At 41.0% G+C, this 22,663-nt stretch overlaps 1 protein-coding gene across 1 annotated transcript in view; it reads left to right on the top strand.

Annotated features, from left to right (window-relative positions):
• Window positions 1–1,526: 1,526 nt before the first annotated feature.
• LOC145349369 (deuterosome assembly protein 1-like) overlaps window positions 1,527–22,663 on the top strand; it is a 131,538-nt gene continuing 110,401 nt past the window's right edge. The window contains exons 1-3 of the mRNA XM_080197885.1: window positions 1,527–1,614; window positions 8,392–8,427; window positions 17,015–17,071. Coding sequence (XP_080054011.1) covers window positions 17,028–17,071 — 44 coding nt within the window. The 5' untranslated portion in view covers window positions 1,527–1,614; window positions 8,392–8,427; window positions 17,015–17,027. The remainder of the gene's footprint in view (window positions 1,615–8,391; window positions 8,428–17,014; window positions 17,072–22,663) is intronic.

Genomic DNA, 22,663 nt, shown 5'->3' with positions numbered 1-22,663 from the left:
AGCAAAGACTTAAAACTAGTTATGGCTTGAAAGTTTTGCTCATCCCTGCTAATATCCTGTAAACTGCAAATGATGGCTACTCACAATGGACCTTCATGAGGTCTTGCCGAGTACTTAGATGAACTCTTCTGCCTTTTTTTCTCTTTTTGGAATTTTTCTTCACCTTTTGTGATATGGCTACATCATATGACTTTATATTTGATCAGGCCTGGCTTTTCATCCACCAATAAATTCTTCCTCTCAGCCTTTTTAAATTTTTAAAATTTTGCTCAGCCTTTTGCAAGCTGAGATTGATAAACTTTTAGTTAGTGGGGGAATTAAGGGTTATGGAGATAAGGCAGTGGGTGTTAGATCATTCATGATCTTATTAAATAGCGAAACAATCTCAAAGGGCTGAATGGCCTTCTTCTGTTCCTATTTCTTATGATCTGGTGAAGTTCTATGACTGCATTCAATCAGATTTAGCAATAGGACTTTTTCAGGTGATCTCTAGCTGTGAATCTTCAGTTTAGGCACACTTCTCACAGATTTACTTCTTTGCAGATTTACAGCTTTACTTCTCCACGTTAAAAGGGTTTGTCCAGTGTCTCATTAAGAGATCTGGAGGCTTGTGTTGTTGAACATTGAAGTGTTTATTGGCAATGCCAATATATTACAAGCACAGCCATGAGTGGTTGCTGATTTCATGCTAGTTTCTACTGCTGTACCCAGTCCTCTATCACGTAACTCTTTACATCATAACTTGGGCGGCACTGTTCTATAAGCCCATACTATGCTGAACACCCTTATATAACTGGTTGCTGCCAACCTGCTGAATACTTCCAGCATTTTCTGTTTTTATTCAAGAAGATTCCTGCTTCATTTCAGGAGGCTCCCAGATAATCCAATAGGCTGAAAAAACCCCACTTTATCTGCATGTATTGTTCATCCCTGAATTGTCTTGACAATGCGGTGCTGGGCTTTAGAATCATTACAGCACAGGAGACCAGTTGGCACAATTTGTGTGGGGGGGTTCTCTGAAAGAGAGCAGCTGATTCAAGTAGTCTGACATGCAAGAACTGATGTAGAGATGCCATCGTTGGACTGGGGTAAACGCAGTAAGAAGTCTCACAACACCAGGTTAGAGTGGATGGAATAAACTGGTTGGACTCTAACCTGGTGTTATGAGACTTCTTAGTATGCAAGAACTGAGTCAGTTTAGCTTCTTACATCAGATGAGATTGGACATTTTCAAATTAGAATGGCCCTGGGTTTGTAATGATGAAGTCAGACAAGAAATTTCGGAACATGGCCCAGAGATAGTGACAGAGCACAGTTTATTTCTTGCAAAAACTGCTGCTGACTCCAGCTTCTTGCTGCTCCTGCTGTGCACCATGTCCGCTGCTGGCTCCGGGCTCTTGTTGCGCACCGGTTCCGCTACTGGCAGCAGCTGCAGGCTCGCAGCGCGCGCGCTGACAAACCGTCATTCGCGCGCTTCGCTCACGCGGCGCTGCGATGCTGCCAGTACGGCGGAGGTGGGGCGGCAAGGATTTAATCGCTTAACCTTTGAAACACCGAGTTAGAGTTTCTAGGGATTATTTACGAGACTCGGTTTAGCGATTTGAAAAGGGGTCGGTAAGTACAGCATCAGATACAAATGAAGTACTGAAGGAATGCCCCCGGCCCTTTAAACCGATAAACTCAGAATCACCAACCAAAAACGGTTAGAGGCTGAGCTCAGGCCGCACTCATTCCCTCAGAAAGAGGGGGAGGGGTTTCAGTGGGGCGGAGCTTCAGCGGGGCGGCGCTTCGGCTCACCTGAGCGGGACTGGGTCAATTGAGTTGCTGTTTGGAAGGAAGGTGTAGCACAGTGATTAGCAGTGCTGACTCATAGTGCCAGGAACCAAGGTTCATTTCCCAGCTTGGGTCACTGCAGAGTCTGCACGTTCGCTGTGTGGGTTTTCTCCGGGTGCTCTAGTTTTCTCCCACAGTCTGAAAGATGTGCTGGTTGGGTGCATGGGCCACGCTAAATTCTCCCTGAGTGTACCCGAACAGCCCCAGAGTGTGGTGACTAGGGAATTGTAGTAGTAACTACATTGCAGTGTTAATGTCAGCCTGTTTGTGACACTAATAAATAAACTTAAATATAGGTGTTGATTGTTGGCTTAATCATGTTTCCAAAAATTTATATAGCCACAATACCAATAGAGAAATCTGCTTTAGAGTTTGTTGAGATACATTGCTGTGCACCTAACAAAACAAATGGGAGCCTGTAAACCTTTTGAATAGTGAACGACCCAAATGAGTCTCATTTTGTTGTCGGAATAATAGTATTTAGTAAAAGTGGTTGATGAGAAAGTAAATGTTATAAAGAGAAAGTGGAATAATTGTTACAATTAACTGTAAATAAATTATTTCTGAAAGAACGATTGGAACCTAGATAAATCATTCTGAGTGGCATACATCTCCACTTGTTAAAGGAAGTCAGTAAAGGGATAATAGAAAATCATAGTAGATTATTAAAATTAACAATCTATCTGAAAATTGTGCTTGAAGGATGGTCGATATGATATAAAAAAATTGCAGGTGTTGAAAGACTGAAAACAAAAGCAGTAAGGTTGTAAATATCCAGAAGGTCAGATGGATTCTATGGAAAACAGAGACTAGTCAACAGCACAGAAGCTGTCTGTTTTTGATTATCCAGTTAGAATCATTCTACTCATGACAATGAGGCATATGCATCTACTCATATATTCAGGAAGTAGGCCACTGGATTGTTGAAACCAAGACTTGGATATTTCAGCACACCAGGCAAAGTCTTGTACAATCTGACAAAACATCCCATCCACCACCTTAAACATTCATTCATTCCACCACAGATGTACAGTGGAAGCAGAGTGCCTTATACACGTTTACAAGATGCACTTCAACAACTTGCTGAGGGCCTTCAAAGGCACTTTTCAAACCTGCAACCTCTGCCAATTTAGAAAGACAAGGTTAGCAGATGTTTGGGAACACCACCTACAAGTTCACCACTATCTTCTCAAGGGCAATAAAAGCTTGGCAACCAAATACCGGCCTTGCTCACATCCCATGAAAATTAAAAAAAATCCAAGTCATTGTGCAATTTTATCTGGCTATATTTTTGACTTTATCTATGTTTCCAAGTTTATCAGCCTTTTTTCATGCTGATGCTTTTGTCTCTGTGGGAGAAGATTGTGGATTCAAATCCCGGTTCAGGGGCTTAAATGAATGAACCAAGGCTGATGTAGTTGGAAAGTTTCAGATGAGGCATTAAACTGGAATCTTGTCTGCTCGAATAGGTGTAGGTCATGTGGTGGCACAGTGGTATTGTCACAGATGAATTAGAAATCCAGGGACTCAGGATATTGCTCTGACGATCTGGGTTTGAATCCCACCACGGTGAATAGTGGAATTTAAACTCAGTAAAGCATTCCGGCAGGACCCATCGAAGGAGCCCGTATACAGTCGAAAGGGCTTTGCCTTGGGCTTCCTCAACATTGATTCTGTATCCCATGAAATCTCATTGCACTAACTCAAACTTCCTGCTGCTTCCCTCCTTAACTGATGAATCAGTATTCCTCCATGTTGAATACCACTTAGAATCAGAGTCACATAGATTTACAGAATGGAAACAAGTCCTTTGGCTCAATTTGTCCATGCCACCCTTTTTTTAAAACCCCTAAGCTAGTCCCAATTGCCCGCATTTGGCTCATATTCCTCTATACCCATCTTACCCATGTAACAGTCTAAATACTTTTTAACAGACAAAATTGTACCCCTCTCCACCACTATCTCTGGCAGCCTGTTCCAAACACTCAGCACCCTCTGTGTGAAAAATTTGCCCCTTTGGACCCTTTTGTATCTCTCCCCTCTCACCTTATACCTATGCCCTCTAGTTTTAGACTCCCCTACCTTTGGGAGAAGATATTGACTACCTAGCTGATTTGTGCCCCTCATTATTTTATAGACCTCTATAAAATCACGCCTCAGCCTTCTACACTACAGAGAAAAAAGTCCCAGTCTACTCCAGCCTCTCCTTATAACTCAAATCATCAAGTCCCAGTAGCATCCAAGTAAATCTCTTCTGCACTCTTTCTAGTTTAATAATTTCCTTTCTATAATAGGGTGACCAGAACTATACACAGTATTCCAAGTGTGGCCTTACCAATGTCTTGTACAACTTCAACAAAACGTCCCAACTCCTATATTCAATGTTCTGACCAATGAAACCAAGCATGCTGAATGCCTTTTTCACCATTCTATCCACTGTGACTCCACTTTCAAGGAGCTATGAACATGTACCCCTAGCTCTCTTTGTTGTGTAACATTCCTCATTGCTCTACCATTAACTGAGAAAGTCCTGCCCTGGTTCAATCTACCAAAATGCATCATGTCACATTTATCTAAATTAAACTCCATCTGCCATTTGTCAGCCCACTGGCCCAATTGATCAAGATCCCATTGCAATCTGAGATAACCTGTCCACAATGCCACCAATCTTGGTGTCATCTACAAACTTACCATATTTAACCATGCCTCCTATATTCTCATCCAAATCATTAATATAAATGACAAATAACAGTGGATCCGATCCTTGAGGCCCAGCATCAATTTCTTTGAGGAAACATTGAGGGTGGCAAGGGCACAGAATGTACTCTGGGTGAGGGTCTTCAATGTTATTACGACATGGAGGTGATGTTTCCCTCTGCGCAATTTCGTAACCCCCCAAAGGGATATACCTCGCCTCATAATCTTCAGTAAGTGTGTATGAGACAGGAGGAAGCTACGGTTTTGGTAAATTGAAGCAGGATCTGCCACTCTCTATCATGAACAATTAACAGGTTTTTATTTTTAAAACTGGTGACAACCTTATTAAGACAATTAAGAAACCGAATAAACTCCCTGATAGAATGTTGTTTCAATTATACGAGTCATTCAGGAATAACTAAATAAATCATTACAGAATATAGTTACTCTCAAATAAAATAATGCCAAGCATCTGTTGGAAGTATAAACTTTCTTCTGATGCTTTAGGCTGGAATACTTTCTGAGTTGGTTTCTCTTTCTATTTAAATGATGATTTGATGAAGGCATACATTAAAACTGCAGTATTTCATATGAGAGCCTCACCTACTCTCTTTCCTCCAAGAGGGGGCAAGCATATTCTAATTGTCATCTCCCCTTCTCTGGGTGTAAATACCTAGAATTACCTCACAATATTTCTGCAATTTGAGTGGCTTGAGGCTGTCAACAATACTCAAATTTGAACTCAATTGGTTCTGTCTCTTTGAGTGCTTGCTTTCAAATCATTGGTCCAATTTCAAAAACTTGTTTTGCTCTGCTGGAATTCTGGCTGCTGCTTCGGATACAAATGTTGTAAAGTTGGTTTCTGCAGACTGCTTTCTGCAGTTTAAAATCCCAAGATACGTGCTTTTTAAACAGCATGTATCTATATAATTTCTTCTGGATTTCTTAGCATTTCTTTTCAATATTTACATCTGCCAGACACTACAATTTTAACCTTATATATGCAACTTCATAACAATGTCCATCATCAAGAATAGTTCAATACTACCACAGACTGAGCTGGCCAAATTCTAAAGACAGTAAGGAGTCTCACAACACCAGCCTAACCTGGTGTTGTGAGACTTCTTACTGTGTTTACCCCAGTCCAACGCAGGCGTTTCCACATCAAGTCCTAAAGAACAGAGGTGCTAGACTGAGCCTGCAGGTGGTGAGGGAACCAGCAAGTGGGAAATATATACCTCATCTTCACCAATCTGCCTGTCCTGATCCATCTGTCCATGACAGTATTGGTAGGAGTGACCACCGCACAGTTCTTGTGGGGACAAAGTTCATCTTCACATTAAGGATATCCTCCATTGTGTGTGGCACTACCACCATGCTAAATGGGATAGATATCGAAAGAGATCTAGCAAATCAAGACTGGGCATCCATGTGGTGTTGCAGCCATTAGCAGCAGCAAAATTATACTCAACCTACTCTACCATTGCAACTAAGCCTGGGGATCAACCCTAGTTCAAAACGAATGCAGGAGGGCATGTCAGGATCAACACCAGGCATACATAAAAATGAGGTGCCAACCTGGCGAAGCCAAAACACAGTACTACATGTGTGTCAAACAGCTGAAACAGCAAATATTAGATAGAGCTAAGCAATTCCACATCCAACAGATCAGATCTAAGCTCTGCAGTCCTGCCACACCCAGTCTTTACTGGTGGAGCACAATTAAACAATTCACTGGAGGAGAGGCTTCACAAACATTCTCATTCTCAATGATGAAAGAGCTCAGTACATCAGTGCAAAAGATAATGCACTCACAACAATCTTCAACCAGAAGTGTCAAGTGGGCAATCACTTCAGCCTCCTTGGGAAGTTCCCAGCATCACAGATGTCAGTCTTCAGCCAATTCGATTCAAGAAATGGCTGAAGACACTGGATACTGCAAAGGCTATGGGTCCTGACAATATTGCACCAATAGTACTGAAGACCTGTTCTCTAGAACTTGCCGCATCCTTAGATAAGGTTTTCAGTACAGCTACAACAGTGACAGCTAAAACACTGGCATCTACCCAGCAATGTGGAAAATTGGCCAGGTATATCCTCTACACAAGAAACAGGAAAACTCCAACTGAGCAAACTACTGCCCCATAATTTTACTCTTGATCATCAGGGAAGTTCTACCAAGAGGCACTTACTCAGCAATTACCAGCTCACAGACACTTAATTTGGGTTCCACTGGGATCACCCAGCTCCTGACTTCATTGCAACGTTGGTTCAAACATGGACAAAAGAGCCGAATGCCAGAGATGAGATGAGAGTAACTGCCCTTGACATTAAGGCATTCTTTGACTGAGTATGGTATCAAGGAGCCTTAGCAAAACTAAAGTCAATGGGAATCGGGGGAATGGATTCATACCTGGCAGAAAGGAAGATACTTGTGATGGTTGGCTCTCAATCATCTCAGCTCCAGGACTTCACTGCAGAAGTTCCTCACTATAGTGTACTCAGTGCAACCATCTTCAACTGCTTAAACAATAACCTTCCTCCTATCATAAGGTCAGAAGTGGGGAAGTTTGTTGATGATTGCATAATGTCAAGCACCGTTTGTGACTCCTCAGAGACTAAAGCAATCCATGTCCAAGAAGACAGCTCATTATGACTTTCTAAGGGGCAAGTAATGCTGGCCTAGCCAGCAATGCCACATCACGTTAAAGACCCATAGCATTATTTTAAAGATAAGCAGATAATTTCTCAAATGTCTTAGTGAATACTTTTCAACTAACAACATTAAAAGTGCTTATTTGATCATTATCTCATTGCAGTTTATGGGAAATGGGTTGCCAAATTTCCTACTCTGTAGCAGTTACTCCATTCCAAAGAACCTCATTGGCTTGAAACTGCTTTGGGGCTTCTTCAGGTAATGAAAGGCACTGCATAAATAGTATTTTTCTGTTGTCTTCATTTCTTTCAGAGGACTCAGTCAATGACAAAGCCATTTCTGACCCTGTTTTTCCTTCTTTCGGTTGATATCCCCTCCTGAGATATGCAAAACCAAATCATAATTCCATAATGTGGCAAAACATGTATTTGTTTTTTGACAGAGTGGCGGACCTTTAATTAAGTTCAACCGCTGGTTCCGAAGTGAATTGCGGTAGGATATATCAAATTGGCAGTTCCCATTATAAATGTAGGCACATTTACAACGTAGATATATAAAAATGATTGTATGATTTCAACTACAGCCTGCTGCATTTGTCGTGATGAGACCTGAGTTGATGTTATTTTGTCCGCCGTCCTCCAAATGCTGTTGGAAATTATGGAGAACCAGCTCGCGATTTTTTGATGTGTGCTTGCTACGGATGTGAACTCCAGTAGCAGCGTTATATGTTTTACATGCGAGGTTAAGTTATTTAACTTTTCACAAAGTTTACACGATTCGAAATCATTCTGGGAAGAAGAGACGGGAAGAAATAATCTTTTTATATTGTAATTTATTAATATTTCATGTCCCTCTGCACATCTGTGTTGGATAATTTATTTCAGTCATTTGAGGATATTAAGTAAAGGCAAGAGATAGTGAGAGATGTCGAGTAAAAGCTTTGATATTTCGATAATGTCTGTGCTCGTAAAGCTTTATGTCTTGGGATTTATTTTAAAGCCACTGAACGAAGCCCGCACAACTGAAGCGCCAATCTGGAGGGGCAGCGCGAAATGCCACCGCAACAGCGGCAATAGCTGGCAGGACTTGCTGTAGTTCAAATATCTAACACTCGAAGCATGAACAAAAAGTTGTAAAGAAAGATAGGAAAGCATCGTTTTACTTACATTTTACTTACATTTTAAACTTTCATTCCTTGTAAATAGAAGAAGATATCCCTGGATCAGGAAAACAATCTGAAGGTAAGTAAGAGTTTGAAAGACACTGTTGTAGTGAATGTTTTCATTCGGAGTTAAGATGCGCATTGTCATTTTAGAAACATACAGGGACTGACTTGCGTAAATATAGTTAGTACCTTTTTTGACCACAGGATGGCCCAAGTGCTTTAAAGTCAAGAACGTACTTCGAAGTGTAATCATATTGTAATGTAGGAAGCACAGACAATTTGCAGAAAGCAACTCTCCCAAACACTGATATGATTATGAGCAGATAATCTGTTTTTGTGTTGTTGATTGAGGGATAAACATTTACCAGGACACAAAAGATAACTCACTTTCCCTTCAAAATACCATCATGATAGATTTCTTCTACACCCACCTGAGAAGGCTAATGGAATTTAGCTCAAATTAACGTGTGTCATCTAAATAATAACACCTCTGGCAGTGCAGCACTTCTTGCTGGAAGGTCAGCTTTGTTTTTTGTGTAAAAGTCCTGGAGTGGGACTTGATTTCTGATTCAGAGTTGAGAGGAATATCCATTGAGCCATAGCTGACACTATAATTTGCACATTAATTGTCCATGAAACTCTCCACATAAAATTAAGCCTGGTAAATAAGAGCATGAGTACCTTTTTAACAGCATGATAGCTATTAATGTATTACTAATTAACCTCTCTGGCCCAACATGAAAACAATTTCAAGTGCGCAATCCCATTCCTGCATTTAACCAACTGTTTGAAAGTTAAAAATGTTATACATAGACATAATATATTGAAAAACATATTGAATATATATTCAATATTTTTTCTCTTTTACTCTATAAATCCTATCCTTATTTTTTCCTTTATTTCTATATTGTACCTGTTTTGAAACTAACTCATTCACCTCTGTTGTTCTTCTGGTTCTTTTTGAATCATTAAATCTATCTATCTAATTGGTTAAGTTGGTTCTGCCATTAATTAGGCTTTCAGAAGCTCTACGGCCCTTGCCACACCAGTATTAACTCGCACTTTCAGCAAGTTATGCTGCAAAGATTTTGAGTTGGAGGGTGCGGGAAAACATTTAACAGCCTATGTCGTGTTGTTGCCCTGGTCCAGCAAGATCTAGCTAATTAATTACAAAAAGCTACTAGATAAATAGTGGTAGATAGATCTGAGTAATGATCAGAGAAGAAGAGAAAGAAGTCATAGAACATTGAACAGTACAGCAGAGGAACAAGCCCTTCATTCACAATGTTGTGCCGAATATGACACTAAATTAAACTAATTCCTTCTGCTTGCCCTTTGTCCATATCCCTCTACTCCTGGCATATTCATGTGCTTATCTAAAAGCCCCTTAAACATCGCTATTATATCTGCCTGCACCACTATTACTGGCAGCGCATTCCAGACACCTATCACTCTCCATGTAAAAAACTTGCCCCTCACATCGCCTTTGAACTTTTTTCCTCTCACCTTCAGTACTTAGTATTAGACATTTCAACTCTGGGGAAAAGGTTCTGACTATCAACTCTACCTATGCCTCTTATAATTTTATAGGCTTCTGTCAGCTCTCCCCTCAGTCTCCACTGCTCCAGAGAAAACAACCTTAGTTTGTCCAGCCTCTCCTAATAGTTGAAATTATATTGCAAGTTTCACATTCTAAGGAAGTCTCAATTTGCTTTACAGCCAAATAATTAATTTGAAAGGTGGCCATTGTGACGTAGGTGAATTCAGCAACCAATTTTCTACAAAGAGGTCTTGCTACCAACAATTCAAGAAATCTTCTTTGAATCTGTTTTGATGGTGTCATCAAGCATATTGTGACATTTGTCTTCTGGTGTAACAAGTTTTCTTGTTTAGCATTTTTAACCTGCTGGTCATGTTTAATTTCGAATGCAGCAGTACCCTGAGTTTGAAATCCAGCAATGAATGCACTGTCTAAAATTCTGTTGTGCCTACATTTTTCACTAGATGGAGCTGATGTAATGTAAAAAACAGAATAACAGCTTCAAATACTAGATGGCTGATCTCAAAACAATTGAGGACTCAAGTGTGTTTATACCACCAAATTCTTTGACTAATTATCTATATTAATTATATCCAACCCTGGTATTTTCTTCTTCTGCACCCCACTTCAACGTAATGTTGGTGTGGAGTGGTTTTGGATTAGCTTCGAGGTGAAACCTCTAAAGGGTATACATGAAAATCCTACTACTCTACAATTTATTGATGAGATCATCATTTATCTATCTAAAGGGGCCATGTACTTTGAATAATCTGGTTTTGCTGCTCATAATGATTTTTTAGAAAATGCAAATTGTCTACAAGAAAATGCGAACAAATTTGACAAAAATGACGTGGAAATAATGGGAATAAATTACTGCTGAAATTCAGAAACTTGTTGGTGAACTTTTATTCAAACATAATTTTAATTTAAACATTTTAAGCAAAGAATGAGGCTATTTAGCCTATCATGCTCATGCTGACCCTTGTGAAAGAATCATCCAATTACACTGCCTTCCCTGTACTTTCTCAACAATCCTGCAATTTTCTTCCCATGAAGTATTATCCAACTTCTGTTTTGGAAGCTACCCTTTCAGGCAGTGCATTTTAGAAACATAGAAGCCTACAGTGCAGAAGGAAGCCATTTGGCCTATCGAGTCTGTACTGATCACAATCCCACCCTTACCTTATTCCCATAATCCCCCACATTTACTCTGCTGACCAGTCTGTAGTTATCAGGTATATTCCTTTTTGCTATTTTGAACAGTCCTCCATTTCTTTAGCATCACTCTCATATCAAGAAAGGATTGGAAGATTGTGGACAGATCCTCTCTCTGCTAATTTCAGTCATGCTTCCTTCAGCATCCAGGATGGACCAGGACACTTTTTTGACTTTTGAGTATTACCAATCTTCTAAGTACCTCCTCTTTATCTTTTTTATGCTATCCAATTTCTTTACCACCTCTCCCTTTATTGTAATATTAATAGCCTCTTCTTTCATCTTGGATGCAAAGTACTCATTCAGTATTTCAGCCATAATTTCTGCCCCACAGAAAGATCTCTTTATTTGTTCTTTAATCAGCAGTACCTTTGATTTTGCTATCCTTTTATTATTTAATAGTTTATAAAAGCCTTTAATGATGAATTTTATATTACTGACTAATCTATTCCCATACATTTGCACCTCATTTCTTTTTTCAGTTCTCCTCTATTTTTTTTTACTTAACTGTAGACTGACTTTTCAGTTTAATTTTAATCCACCTCTTTTCAGTCATCCAGGGAGTTCCGGCTTTGGACACTCTCCTTTTTCTTGTGGGAATGTGTCTAGTCTGTCACTTTACATTCAATGCATTCTCATTGCAGAGTCCCCCACCATCAACATCTTTGGGGTGGTAATCATTGACAAGAAACATTTTTATACTTCTTTCATGGGAAATGGTTGTACTAACAAGGCAGCATGTGATGTCCATCACTAATTGCTAGACCATTTCAAAGAAAAATTAAGAGTCATCCACTTTACCATGGATCTGGAGACACATGTGGGCCTGGCAAGGATAGCAGATGACATTCCTCCAGGTGCTCAGGTTTCCTCTCACAGTCCAAAGATGGGTTAGGTAGATTGGTCATGATAAATTGCCTCTTAGTGTCTGGGGGATTAGCAGGGTGAATATGTGGGGTTACAGGGATAGTACATGGATGAGATTGTTGTTGGTGTAGGTTCAATTAGCTGAATAGCCTCGCTCTGGCAGAACTGTACACAGTACTCCAGGTTTGATTCCACAAAGGCCTCACTCAGCTGTAGCAACACTTAGCTACTTTTGTAGTTATTTCCCTTGCAATAAACAAGCTAGTTTCAAGTACACACACACACACACACACACACAAAAGAAGGAGATAGGAAAGAAAACAGTTCCTAGGAGTAACTTAAAACAAAAATAATGGATATTATTTCATATTGAAGTCAGACTCCATTATGTCAATTTGTAGCATTAAAACTTTCCAGAGGCCATAGGAGCTTAAGTCATGTGATGTTGCTCATTGAAATGTCTGTTTCAAGCAACCAGTTTCTAAGTATCTTGTCAAAATCCATTGTTCACCATAGGACAATGATATAGGCTATAAGTGCCACAGCAGGCACAATAAGTTTCTTTGTCTCTCTCTTTGTTATAAATTCAGGCTGGGGGAAAGGATACCTGCTGTTTCCTTGTTTTGTGGATTGTAATGGGTTCACAGAATGATAGGTGTGCGATTTCATAAGGATGAGAGATGACCTTCGTCCAGTATCTGCTGTTGGAAGGTGAACTGTAGCCAATTTGCAAATCATGTGACATGTAGCAGTCGTGTTTTGGTTCAACAAAGTCCATTTTTAAATAAGCTGAAAGTAAGGTTTGATTTACGGTTTATAATTTCTTTCATGTCTAATGACATGATACCTTCCAAATCACTTGCTGTACTTACATACTAACTTTTTGTGATTCATATGCCAGGACACCCAGATCTCTCTGGACCATTTATTAATCTGATTAAATTCCTTTGTAGACTCTTTATGGCCTCTTGACAACTTCCTTTCCTATTTTTGCATCATAGCCAAATTTAGCTACCATATGCTGCGTTGTTGTAACCAAGTATTGATATAGACTGTGAATAGTTGAGGACCAGCACTAATCTCTGTGGCTGTCCACTGGTAACAGCTTGCCAACCTAATACACGAGAGATTCAGTAAACTGGGACCATACTCATTGGAGTTTAGAAGAATGAGGGGGGATCTTATAGAAATTATGAAGGGAATCAATAAGGTAGAAACAGGGAGGTTGTTTCCACTGATGGGTGAAACCAGAACTAGGAGGCGTAGCCCCAAAATAAGGGGGAGTAGATTTAAGACTCAGTTGAGGGGGAACTTCTTCACTCAAAAGGTTGTGAATCTGTGGAATTCCCTGCCCAATGGAACAGTTGAGGCTGCCTGGTTGAATGTTTTTAAGGCAAAGATAAATAGGTTTTTGAACAGTAAAGGAATGAAGGGTTATGTTGAGCGGGCGGGTAAGTGGAGCTGAGTTGACAAAAAGATCAGCTATGATCTTATTGAATGGCGAAGCGGGCTTGAAAGGCTAAATGGCGTACTCCTGCTCCTAGTTCTCATATTCTGATAGTTAATCAATCATCTATTCATGTGAATATGTTATCTCCATACTATGAGCTCTTATTTTTTGTAATAACCTTTAATGTGGCGCAATCTTGAATGCCTTTTGAAAACCCTAGTACACCATGGGGGCATTTCTCCCTTCCACAGCTCAGTAGATCGGGAGAATCATGTGTCAGCCAACTCGTGGGATTCCTGCAAACGTTTGCGCTGCATTTGTGTCTTTGAGGTCTGGTATTCCGGCAGCCCCTGCGCGGCACCGGAAATGGCTGGGAGGCAGAGCTAGCACTTAAATAGTATTTTACATACTATTCAAATTAGTGGGCTTGGGACTGGATTCTCCGGGCCCGCTAGCATCTTCTACTCGCCAGGAGTATTTTGCTCTAGCGGGCTTTACTACAGCTCCCCACTGGAGTGAAGGGGGATCAATCAGGGCCTGCCAGGGAATTGGGCAGTGGGAGTGGTGCTTCCTCGGCATGGGCACCCTGGCAATGCTGGTCTGTGCCCCCGGCACTGCCCAAGGGGCAAAGCGCCTATGCCTAGGGAGCACCTTGGCATTGCCTAGCAGGCATGGGGCAGTGCCAAGGAGTGGGGCCTATTGGGAACAGGGCCTGCTGGGGCTGGGGCCCAGGGACTGATCAGTGGAAGTGGGAGGTCCTGCTGCCACTCTGCATTGGGATCCGATCCAAGGCTGAAGGAAGTCCAGTGATTAGAATGGGCTGGAGGGAGGCGGTGGTCAGCCAGGGGATCTGCCAGGGGGATTGGGTGCCTGCGGGGGAGGTGGGGAGGGGATTGTCACTGCTGGGGTGGCGGGGTTGCTGGAGATCAGGCCAGGATGGGTGTTCAGGGCTGGCCCACAAAATGGACAAGGGACCGCGATCAGGCCGTGGGAGCATTGGGGTGGCAGCACTGTGGGGATCCTGCCAGAGGCTGATGCACGGTGGTTTGCTGGTTTCAGCCTCTCTAGCATGAATAGGCCCCACCCCCTAAAATTTAATGATATTCATGCTGGTGGCCTCTGCATTGTACAGAGAGTGGGAGATCCTACTGTGAACTCTCAGTGAAAGAAAAGTGTGAATTACTCCAGTTTTCCCACGAATTTGACATTTAGAACATTTCTGGGAGAATTCCATCCCACATTTACAGGTTCCCCTTTTCCTATTCCTTTCTCAAAGCACTCTAATAAATATGCCAGACATCATTTTCCTTTCTCAACACCATGTCTGAGTATATTATGATTTTCTAAATGTCCTGCTATCACCTCCACAGTAGTGGATTCATGATTTGCCCAGTGTCAGATCTTAAACCTATAGTTTTGTGCTTTCTTTCTTCCTCTTTTGAATAGAGGTTTACAGTTGGGGTTTTCCAACCTGATGTGCCTTTTAAGAATCTAATGCATTTTGAAAAATTGCAACAAATGCATCTACTATATCTGCAGGCACATTTTTGAAGACCAGAGGATGCAGGTCATGTTGGCTCTGCACAGAATGGTGGCCAGGCCACAGCTGGAGTACTATGTCCAGTTCTGGTCACCTCACTATAGGGAAGGTGTTGTTGTAGAAGGTGGGCTACTGCTGAATGGGCTTGGATTGTTTCCTGTAGCACAGAGGAGGCTGAGGGGAAGGCATAGTCAGGGCATATGGGTTTGTGAGGGGTGTGGGTGGGCTGTGTAGGGAGCAGTTGCTCCCCTTGGCTAGAGGGCAATCATGAGTTTCAGGAATTTCATAGGTATCTGCGGGGACAGTCTGCACCCAACAGAAGGCAGAGGTGTGGAATGCATTGCCTAGGTTGACAGTGAGGGCTGTTAATCTAACGACCATTCCTACATACTCAAATAGCACTCGGAGGATCACGGTATCCAGGGATATGGCAGGGTGCTGGGTGATGGGAATCATGCCACTTCAGTGATAGTTATCCACAGTGGTGGCAATGCAGACTCAATGGGCTGAGCAATCCCCTCTTGTGCTGCTCCATGCCTCTATGGGTGCAGATGGGGGTACGAGGCTCCCTGTGGGAGTCAGTCACAGACAAGAGGAATCATGGCTGTTGAGTGCAATAATCTTTCATTGTTATTATTTACAGTGCATTCTTTCCCTAACTACAGTGTCCATCTTCAACCGTGCCCTCTTGGTGGCCCTACAACTTTTTAATCTTACATAGCCTGCTGTTATGTCTAAGTGATTCGCCAGGATGCACATCAGATGGGAAGGTGATCAGCTGTGTTCTGCGCCAATGGCCTTTGATGCCCTTGGCAGCCATCCCCGGAAGTTCAGGACTAGGGGGCTCCGGCCAACTTTCAAGTGTCATGAATGCAGTCATGGTACCTAGTTCAGCCCGCTGCCCAGGAGATGCATCAGTGTCCGAAAGAGTGGATTTGAAAGGGCTCGGGATGGCTGGAGTCTCCTAGGTGGAAGGCCTTGGCATGGTCTCCAGCACTTCCACCTCTCTCAGGGCACCCATGGGCCCCTGGGATACTCCATGGGTCGGTGGGGCAGCTGAAGTAAGCTCCAGAAGTCTCTGTGTTGCCTCACAGTGCCGATCCAGGTAATTTTAAATGAGTTGAGTGTGTCAGCTACACCCACCAACATAAGCAATGAATTCCAGCCACCCAAAATCCTTGGGTGGTCTAATGGTGGGCTTAAATAAAAGAAGTTGGCTGTTGGAGTCTACCAGCACTGACAGTGGCAGCAGGAGTGCACCATCTCTACAAGATGCATTGCAAGAATTCACTAATGCTCCTTAGGCAGCACCTTCTAAACTCATGACCGCCACCATCTAGAAGGATAAAGGCAGCAGGTACATGGGAATGCCACCACCTGGAAGTTCCCTTCCTAATCACTCACCATTCTGACATGGAAATATATTGCCATTCATTTACAGTGGCTGTGTCAAGATCCTGGAACTCCCTCCCTAACAACACTGCATGGACTACAGCAGGTGGTAGCTCACCACCATCTTTTCAAGGGCAACTACGGTATGGACAATAAATGCTGGCCTAACCAGAAATGGATTTTTAAAAGGAAACATCACCCTGAGTGCCCCTGTATGCAGGATTATGACTAAAGACTGTCGGTAGCTTCCTATACCTGTTCGCATTGCCAGTTCCCCAATGTCGCAAGGCTCGATAATTTGATATGTTGGTTGATATTTGCTGAACAACCTGTGCATTGAGTATACATTTAAGTGGTTGAGTTTTGTGCAGGTACATCACAGCATTTTTCTTCAAGGAGAACAGTTCTAGCTTTGTTAGTCAATCCATGTAACTAAAGTTTCTCATCCCCAGAAATAATCTCATAAACCTGAACATTTTCCAAGGCCTTCATTTATATCCTAAATGTCATACCCAGAATTTACTTCACCAGTTAAAGCTTTTTCCTATGATAATTGTGTAATAAAAGGATAATGAAAGGATTAAAGATAACTATAATGAGAGCATTAATATTTCAGTGCTCTGTGCCCAGTAGGTAATATGATATTCTTAATTTTCTAGACTAACTGCTGCAATGGAGGAAATAATAAAAGGTTTGGAGAAGAATTGTCGATTACGGTATGCCTTGTTGTTTTATGTTCTTTGTGCATTAAAGACATGTGTATTTTGGCAGTGGCTACAATTTCAGAGAGACAAATTGGTATTTGAGTGCCGCCACTAAAAAAAGAATTGCACACATTAAGCTTCCTGCATATTTTGTAAAGTAATTCATAACCATGAGAGCACCCTCTGCCCAACTCACAAAACAGCTCTGACAGCTATAAATTCAGTGAATGGCTCCTATTAAAACTTTGAAATAAAAAAGCTAGGAATGAGTGTAGAGGAGAATAAACAAATAAAATCATCTGCAGCAAATATTGCAATTCTGCCTTGAGAAGGAGAGCAAAAAAAATCTGTGATACAGATTTCTGTGAACTGTATCTTTCAGAATTGATTTTGATTATTTACGTCTATAAATTTGCTACATTACAGTGACAGGCCCTTTATTGTCACCTGACCACAATAAATATCAGAAATGGGACTTCTGATCCCAGGCTACAGGATTAAAATTTCTCAGGTTGTTTTCCCAGAATTTGTAAGGTTATGAGGAGGGCAACTCATCAGATAAGATAAATTGGCACATTACAGGTACATTTTCAGTACTGCACCATTTAGTTGGAAACCTGGCACCTGTCCAAGATTGGCACTTTATTATATTTTGGTGGTATATAGTTTAAACTTATTCTTCTAAGCTGGGAGAAAAATAAATCAAGTATACAACAGACTGAAGCTACTTTAATTTGTATTTGGACTTGCAGAAGGTGACTAATGTAATCTTTAAAAGTAAATAACTAATTGAGTGAAAATGAATATGTTAGATAATTTGAAAATTAATTAAAGCGCACTTTGAAATGAAATGATCCAGATTTCTGTACTTGATCCAAATGTTCAAGTTAGGAAATTTAGTAATTAAAATTGCACTAACTCCCATTTGTGCTAGTAAATAGTGAACTGTGATGGTACTGTCCTGAAAAGAGTATGATGCATGTATTGCCCTGCCTGACCATAATACTGTGCATAGTACTTGTTCATCATTGATTAACATGAAAACAGACCTCATGGTACAGGATGTATTGAAGACAGCTTTTTCTACTTTGATGCTTAAAACACATATAACATCAGTCAGAGCTGCCGCGTCAAAAACTATTCTATTCTTCGAGGCTTTGCTGAGGGTTGAACTGGACCTATCACTTGCTTGGCTAGTATTACAGATATGTAGATTGGGCCACTGTCAATAGAGCTAGTGTGTGGCCCACACTTTGGAATACCATGCGTTTGATGCTTTGTAGGCCCCTGCTTTTAAATCATATCAGAATGCAGCAATTTCCTGTTCCACCAGCTAGCAACAATTGCCTATTCATTTTCCACCTTAGTTCTTATTGGCCACTTGTGCTCTGTGTATCACAATTTGAATTTGTCTGTCTTCTTAAGTAACCTTTTTGAGTGGTTACATCTGGGCCTGGAATACTATTTGTAAGGGAAAGATGATAAAGTGGAAAAGGTGGGGAAAGGATGTATAGAGATAGGCTAGGATGGTCTAAATAAAAGAAATTAGCAGGGATAGATTAGCTATACGATAGCCATTTTACTTTAGAAAGAAGTTGAGTTTAAACATTGACAAAATTCTGCAATATTTGGTTCCATTTGTGTGGCAGGCACTGAAGAGGTATGTTCCAAGGAGCTTCATGATCTATTTGCAACCATTGTCTGCCACTACTTCACCAAATACCTATCCAACATCTCAGGGTTTCTTTCTTCTAAGAAATTAGAGATTAGAGTTTCTTTTAACAAATGGCAGTTTCTTCTCTTCCTTCTGCTTGCCATCATTTGGCAAAAGAATGCTTCACTGCTACTCTGCATGTCAAGCTCTGTGTGAAAGGATACTTACTGGCGAAGGAAAGGAATATGAGCTTGTTCATGGTATCATCGGTATTTTTGGGAATTAACATATTGCCCCAATACAGAGGCAGAAACAGAGGCAGATGGGCAATTTCATGCTGCTAGCCAATGTCCTGATTTACCGGTACCATTGCACCCCCAAACCATTTTCCTTTGGTTCAGGAGTGGAATGGAGAGTGGAATACAGATGGAATACAATGTTTATAAATGTGAGGTCATTCATTTTGATAGGAATAACAGCAAAATGGACTATTATTTAAATGCTAAAAAATTGCAGCATGCCGCTGTCCAGAGGGACCTGGGTGTCCTTGTGCAGGAATCTCAACGAATTTGTTTGCAGGTGCAGCAAGAAATTAAGAAGGAAAATTGAATTATGTCCTTTATTCCCAGAGGGATGGAGTTTTAAAACAGTGAGGTTATGTTGCAGCTGTTTAAGGTGCTAGTGAGGCCACACCTGGAGTACGGTGTACAGTTTTGGTCTCCTTATTTGAGAAAGGATATACTGGCACTGGAGGGGGTGCAGAGGAGATTCACTAGGTTGATTCTGGAGTTAAGAGGGTTGGCTTATGAGGAGAGACTGAGTAGACTGGGGCTATACCCACTGGAATTCAGAAGAATGAAGGGAGATCTGATAGAAACATCTAAGATTATGAAGGGAATAAATAAGAAGAAGCAGGGAAGTTGTTTCCACTGGCAAGTAAAACTAGAACTATGGGGCATAGCCTCAAAATAAGGGCTGCAGATTTAGGATTGAGTTGAGAAGGAACTTCTTCACCCAAAGCGTTGTGAATCTGTGAAATTCCCTGCCCAGTGAAGCAGTTGAGACTACCTCATTGAAGGCAAGGATTGATACATATTTGAACAGTAAAATAATTAAGGGTTATGGTTGGCAGGTGGGTAAGTGGAGCTGAGTCCATGAAAAGATCAGCCATGGTCTTATTGAATGGCAGAGCAGGCTTGAGGGGCCAAATGGCCTACTCATGCTCCTAGTTCTTATGTTCTTATGAATGGCTATTTGCTCATAAATTTGCCAATTAAGGCAAAGAATAGAAGTTTGCCAGATGCAGTGATTTTCATTTCAAAAGTTTTAAAAATGCTGAGAGGATGCTTCAAAATAGAGACTTGTCTTTCCCTTACTTATATTCCTGCAACTCCTTCCATGCCGGAGAGCCCCCTGGAGAGTCTGCATGTCATTCATAATTGGATGGTAAGCACGACTTCCAGCTATTAATTGATTTTGCCTGGATTGGCCGATGTCAGATTGCTGCTCCCAATGCAGTGTAGGTTCAGGACTTGATCCCGTTGTCAATGTTCTGACCCAAAACCAAAAAATCCCATTCACGGTATTCAAGGTAGGGATGCAAGGTAGGTAAAAATAAAATTTATTTTATACTTCGATATATTTCATGTTGTGAACCTCTGCTATTACACAGAGTTTCTGGAACTGGCACATAATGCCAAGGTTGCCACCTTCTCACTGGGTCTCAGCCATGAATATTGTGAACAGCCATCCAACTGTGTCATAAATTTGGATTTTATTTTCTTGGTTTCAAAATGGGCTTCAGCTGAACTGTGTAAGTTTGGGGGCCTGTTACTCTAAAGTTCCACAGGCATGAGATCTTACAATGTACCAGTTGTTGATGACAGAACAAAGTTGCCTGGTCCTTTAAACTACCACATTTACTTAATTGATGCAACGCCACTGGATTTTGCTCCTCTTGTAAGTAGAGCTTGAAGTTAAAAGTAGAAAGAGCGTTAGGAGTACCCACACAATATGAACAAAACATGTGAAGATCAAATGGGCTGGAGGAAATGCTGTCCCATTGCAATTGTGAATCATAAACCTGCCTTGTTAAGAAAATCTAGCCTAGGTTTTCATGTATCATGAGTGGTCCCACAGGAGTATGGTTAAAAGCTACTATTCTCATAAGTTAAACTTTTCGCACTGGTAATTAGTCAGATGCTAAAGATCTCCAATAAACTAAATAATTGATTTTGTAACTAAATTCCTGATACAGCAGATTGGTATCGGATGAGAGTTATTTTTCTGTTGATTTACACAATATGGGTATCACTGGCTAGTCCAGCATTTATTGCCCATCTGAGATGCTCTTGGTGGTGGTGAACTGTCTTCTTGAACTGTTGCAGTTCCTGAGGTGTAGTAGATGCACCTGTAATACTTTAGTGAGGGCTTTCCAGGATTTTGACCCAGCGACAGTGGAAGAACAGTGATATATTTCTATGGATGGTGAATAACTTGGAGGGGAACTTTCAAGTGGTGGTGTTTCCGTGTGTCTGCTGCCCTTACCCTTATAGATGATAGGTGATAATGGTCGTGGGTTGGGAAGGTGCTGCCCATGGAGCCTTGCTGAGTCCTTGTAAATGTAAACAATGTAAATAACCCTTGCATACAGCAGTCAACAATACATGCTGTAAGTCAGAAGTTCCCAACTGTGTGCTGTGGCACACTGGTGTGCTGTGAAATGTACTGAAAAAAATTCAAAATGATTAAACATAACATAAAGAAACTAAACCAAATTTTTTGTTTTCAGCTCCATGGTTGGCATCTCCAGTGGAATCAATAGAGTCATTATGGATGAACCTCAGGCCTCTGAAGCATGTGTCAGTTAGGAACAGGCTGCACATGTGCAGGTCAGATATTTTACATTGGTCAGGCGCATGCACATGGCCCAAACTGATGTAAAAAAAATAGAATTATGCATGCATGGCCCTTTCCCAGGCAGCGCATGCATGTTTTGGATTACCAACTCAAAACATTCCAAACTACGCATGTGCAAACCTTTCCTGGCTGGCACGTGCACGAGAGACCCCAGGTTCTTTGAGAATTGGAGATGCTGACCATAGAGTTGAAGGCAAATGCTCCGTGAGCCTGTGCAAAATGGAAAAATACAAAAAGTGCACAAGAGACTGGGAGAAGTGAGGGAGACAAGGAATGGTTGAAAGAAAAGAACATAAGACAGGGAGAAGTGAAAAAAAAAACAAATTTCCCAGTAAGGGAAGAAGTTAGGTAAGAAACAGGAACTAATAAAGTTAAAAGGAGGAAAACTAGGCTTCAATATTTTATTCGTCATGCAAATGGTGAGAAGGCTTTCATTGTAAACTTTTTAAGTTAATGAAAATTGTATTAAATAGTGGTTTGACATTTTTAGGAGGTTTTATTGATAAAAGGCTTTTGTAAGGGAGCAGTTCAGTTAGGGAAAATAGGATATATGCCTCAAATTGTTCAGTATGCCACAATGTAAGCACAGGGGTCAAAACAACTGTCAGAACATTGTCATCTACAAGTTTGCAAATGAATCCAACTTCAGGAAAGCTGTTGCCAAATGTGTACCAAACTTACTGCAATATTTTCTAGTCTAAGGAGTCCAGATCAGGCTCAGGTTAATCAGAAGTTCACTCTTCCATTCGAATCAATAGAGTCATTATGGAATGTACACAATTGGTCTCTGTAGCATATGCCACCATGCATCACCAGATCTTTTCAGGAGGACGTTGAGACCCGTTAAATAGGTCTGCATAAGGCTGAAAATATACAATTTAAATCAGACCTAGAACGTTGGGTAATTTTAATTAAATGAAAATATTGATGTACGTTGTGAAGAAAATGCTTCTATCATTTTTCTTTACCCATTCCCTAAGAAAATTAAAATTCTAATTTTGTTCTTATTCTGATACTTTGATTGAAATATC

Source organism: Carcharhinus amblyrhynchos, chromosome 10, assembly GCF_965287045.1.
Source record: "Carcharhinus amblyrhynchos chromosome 10, sCarAmb.v2.hapA, whole genome shotgun sequence".
Taxonomy (NCBI): domain Eukaryota; kingdom Metazoa; phylum Chordata; class Chondrichthyes; order Carcharhiniformes; family Carcharhinidae; genus Carcharhinus; species Carcharhinus amblyrhynchos.
Note: the sequence above shows the minus strand (reverse complement) of the source record. Positions and strands in the feature narration are given on the sequence as shown.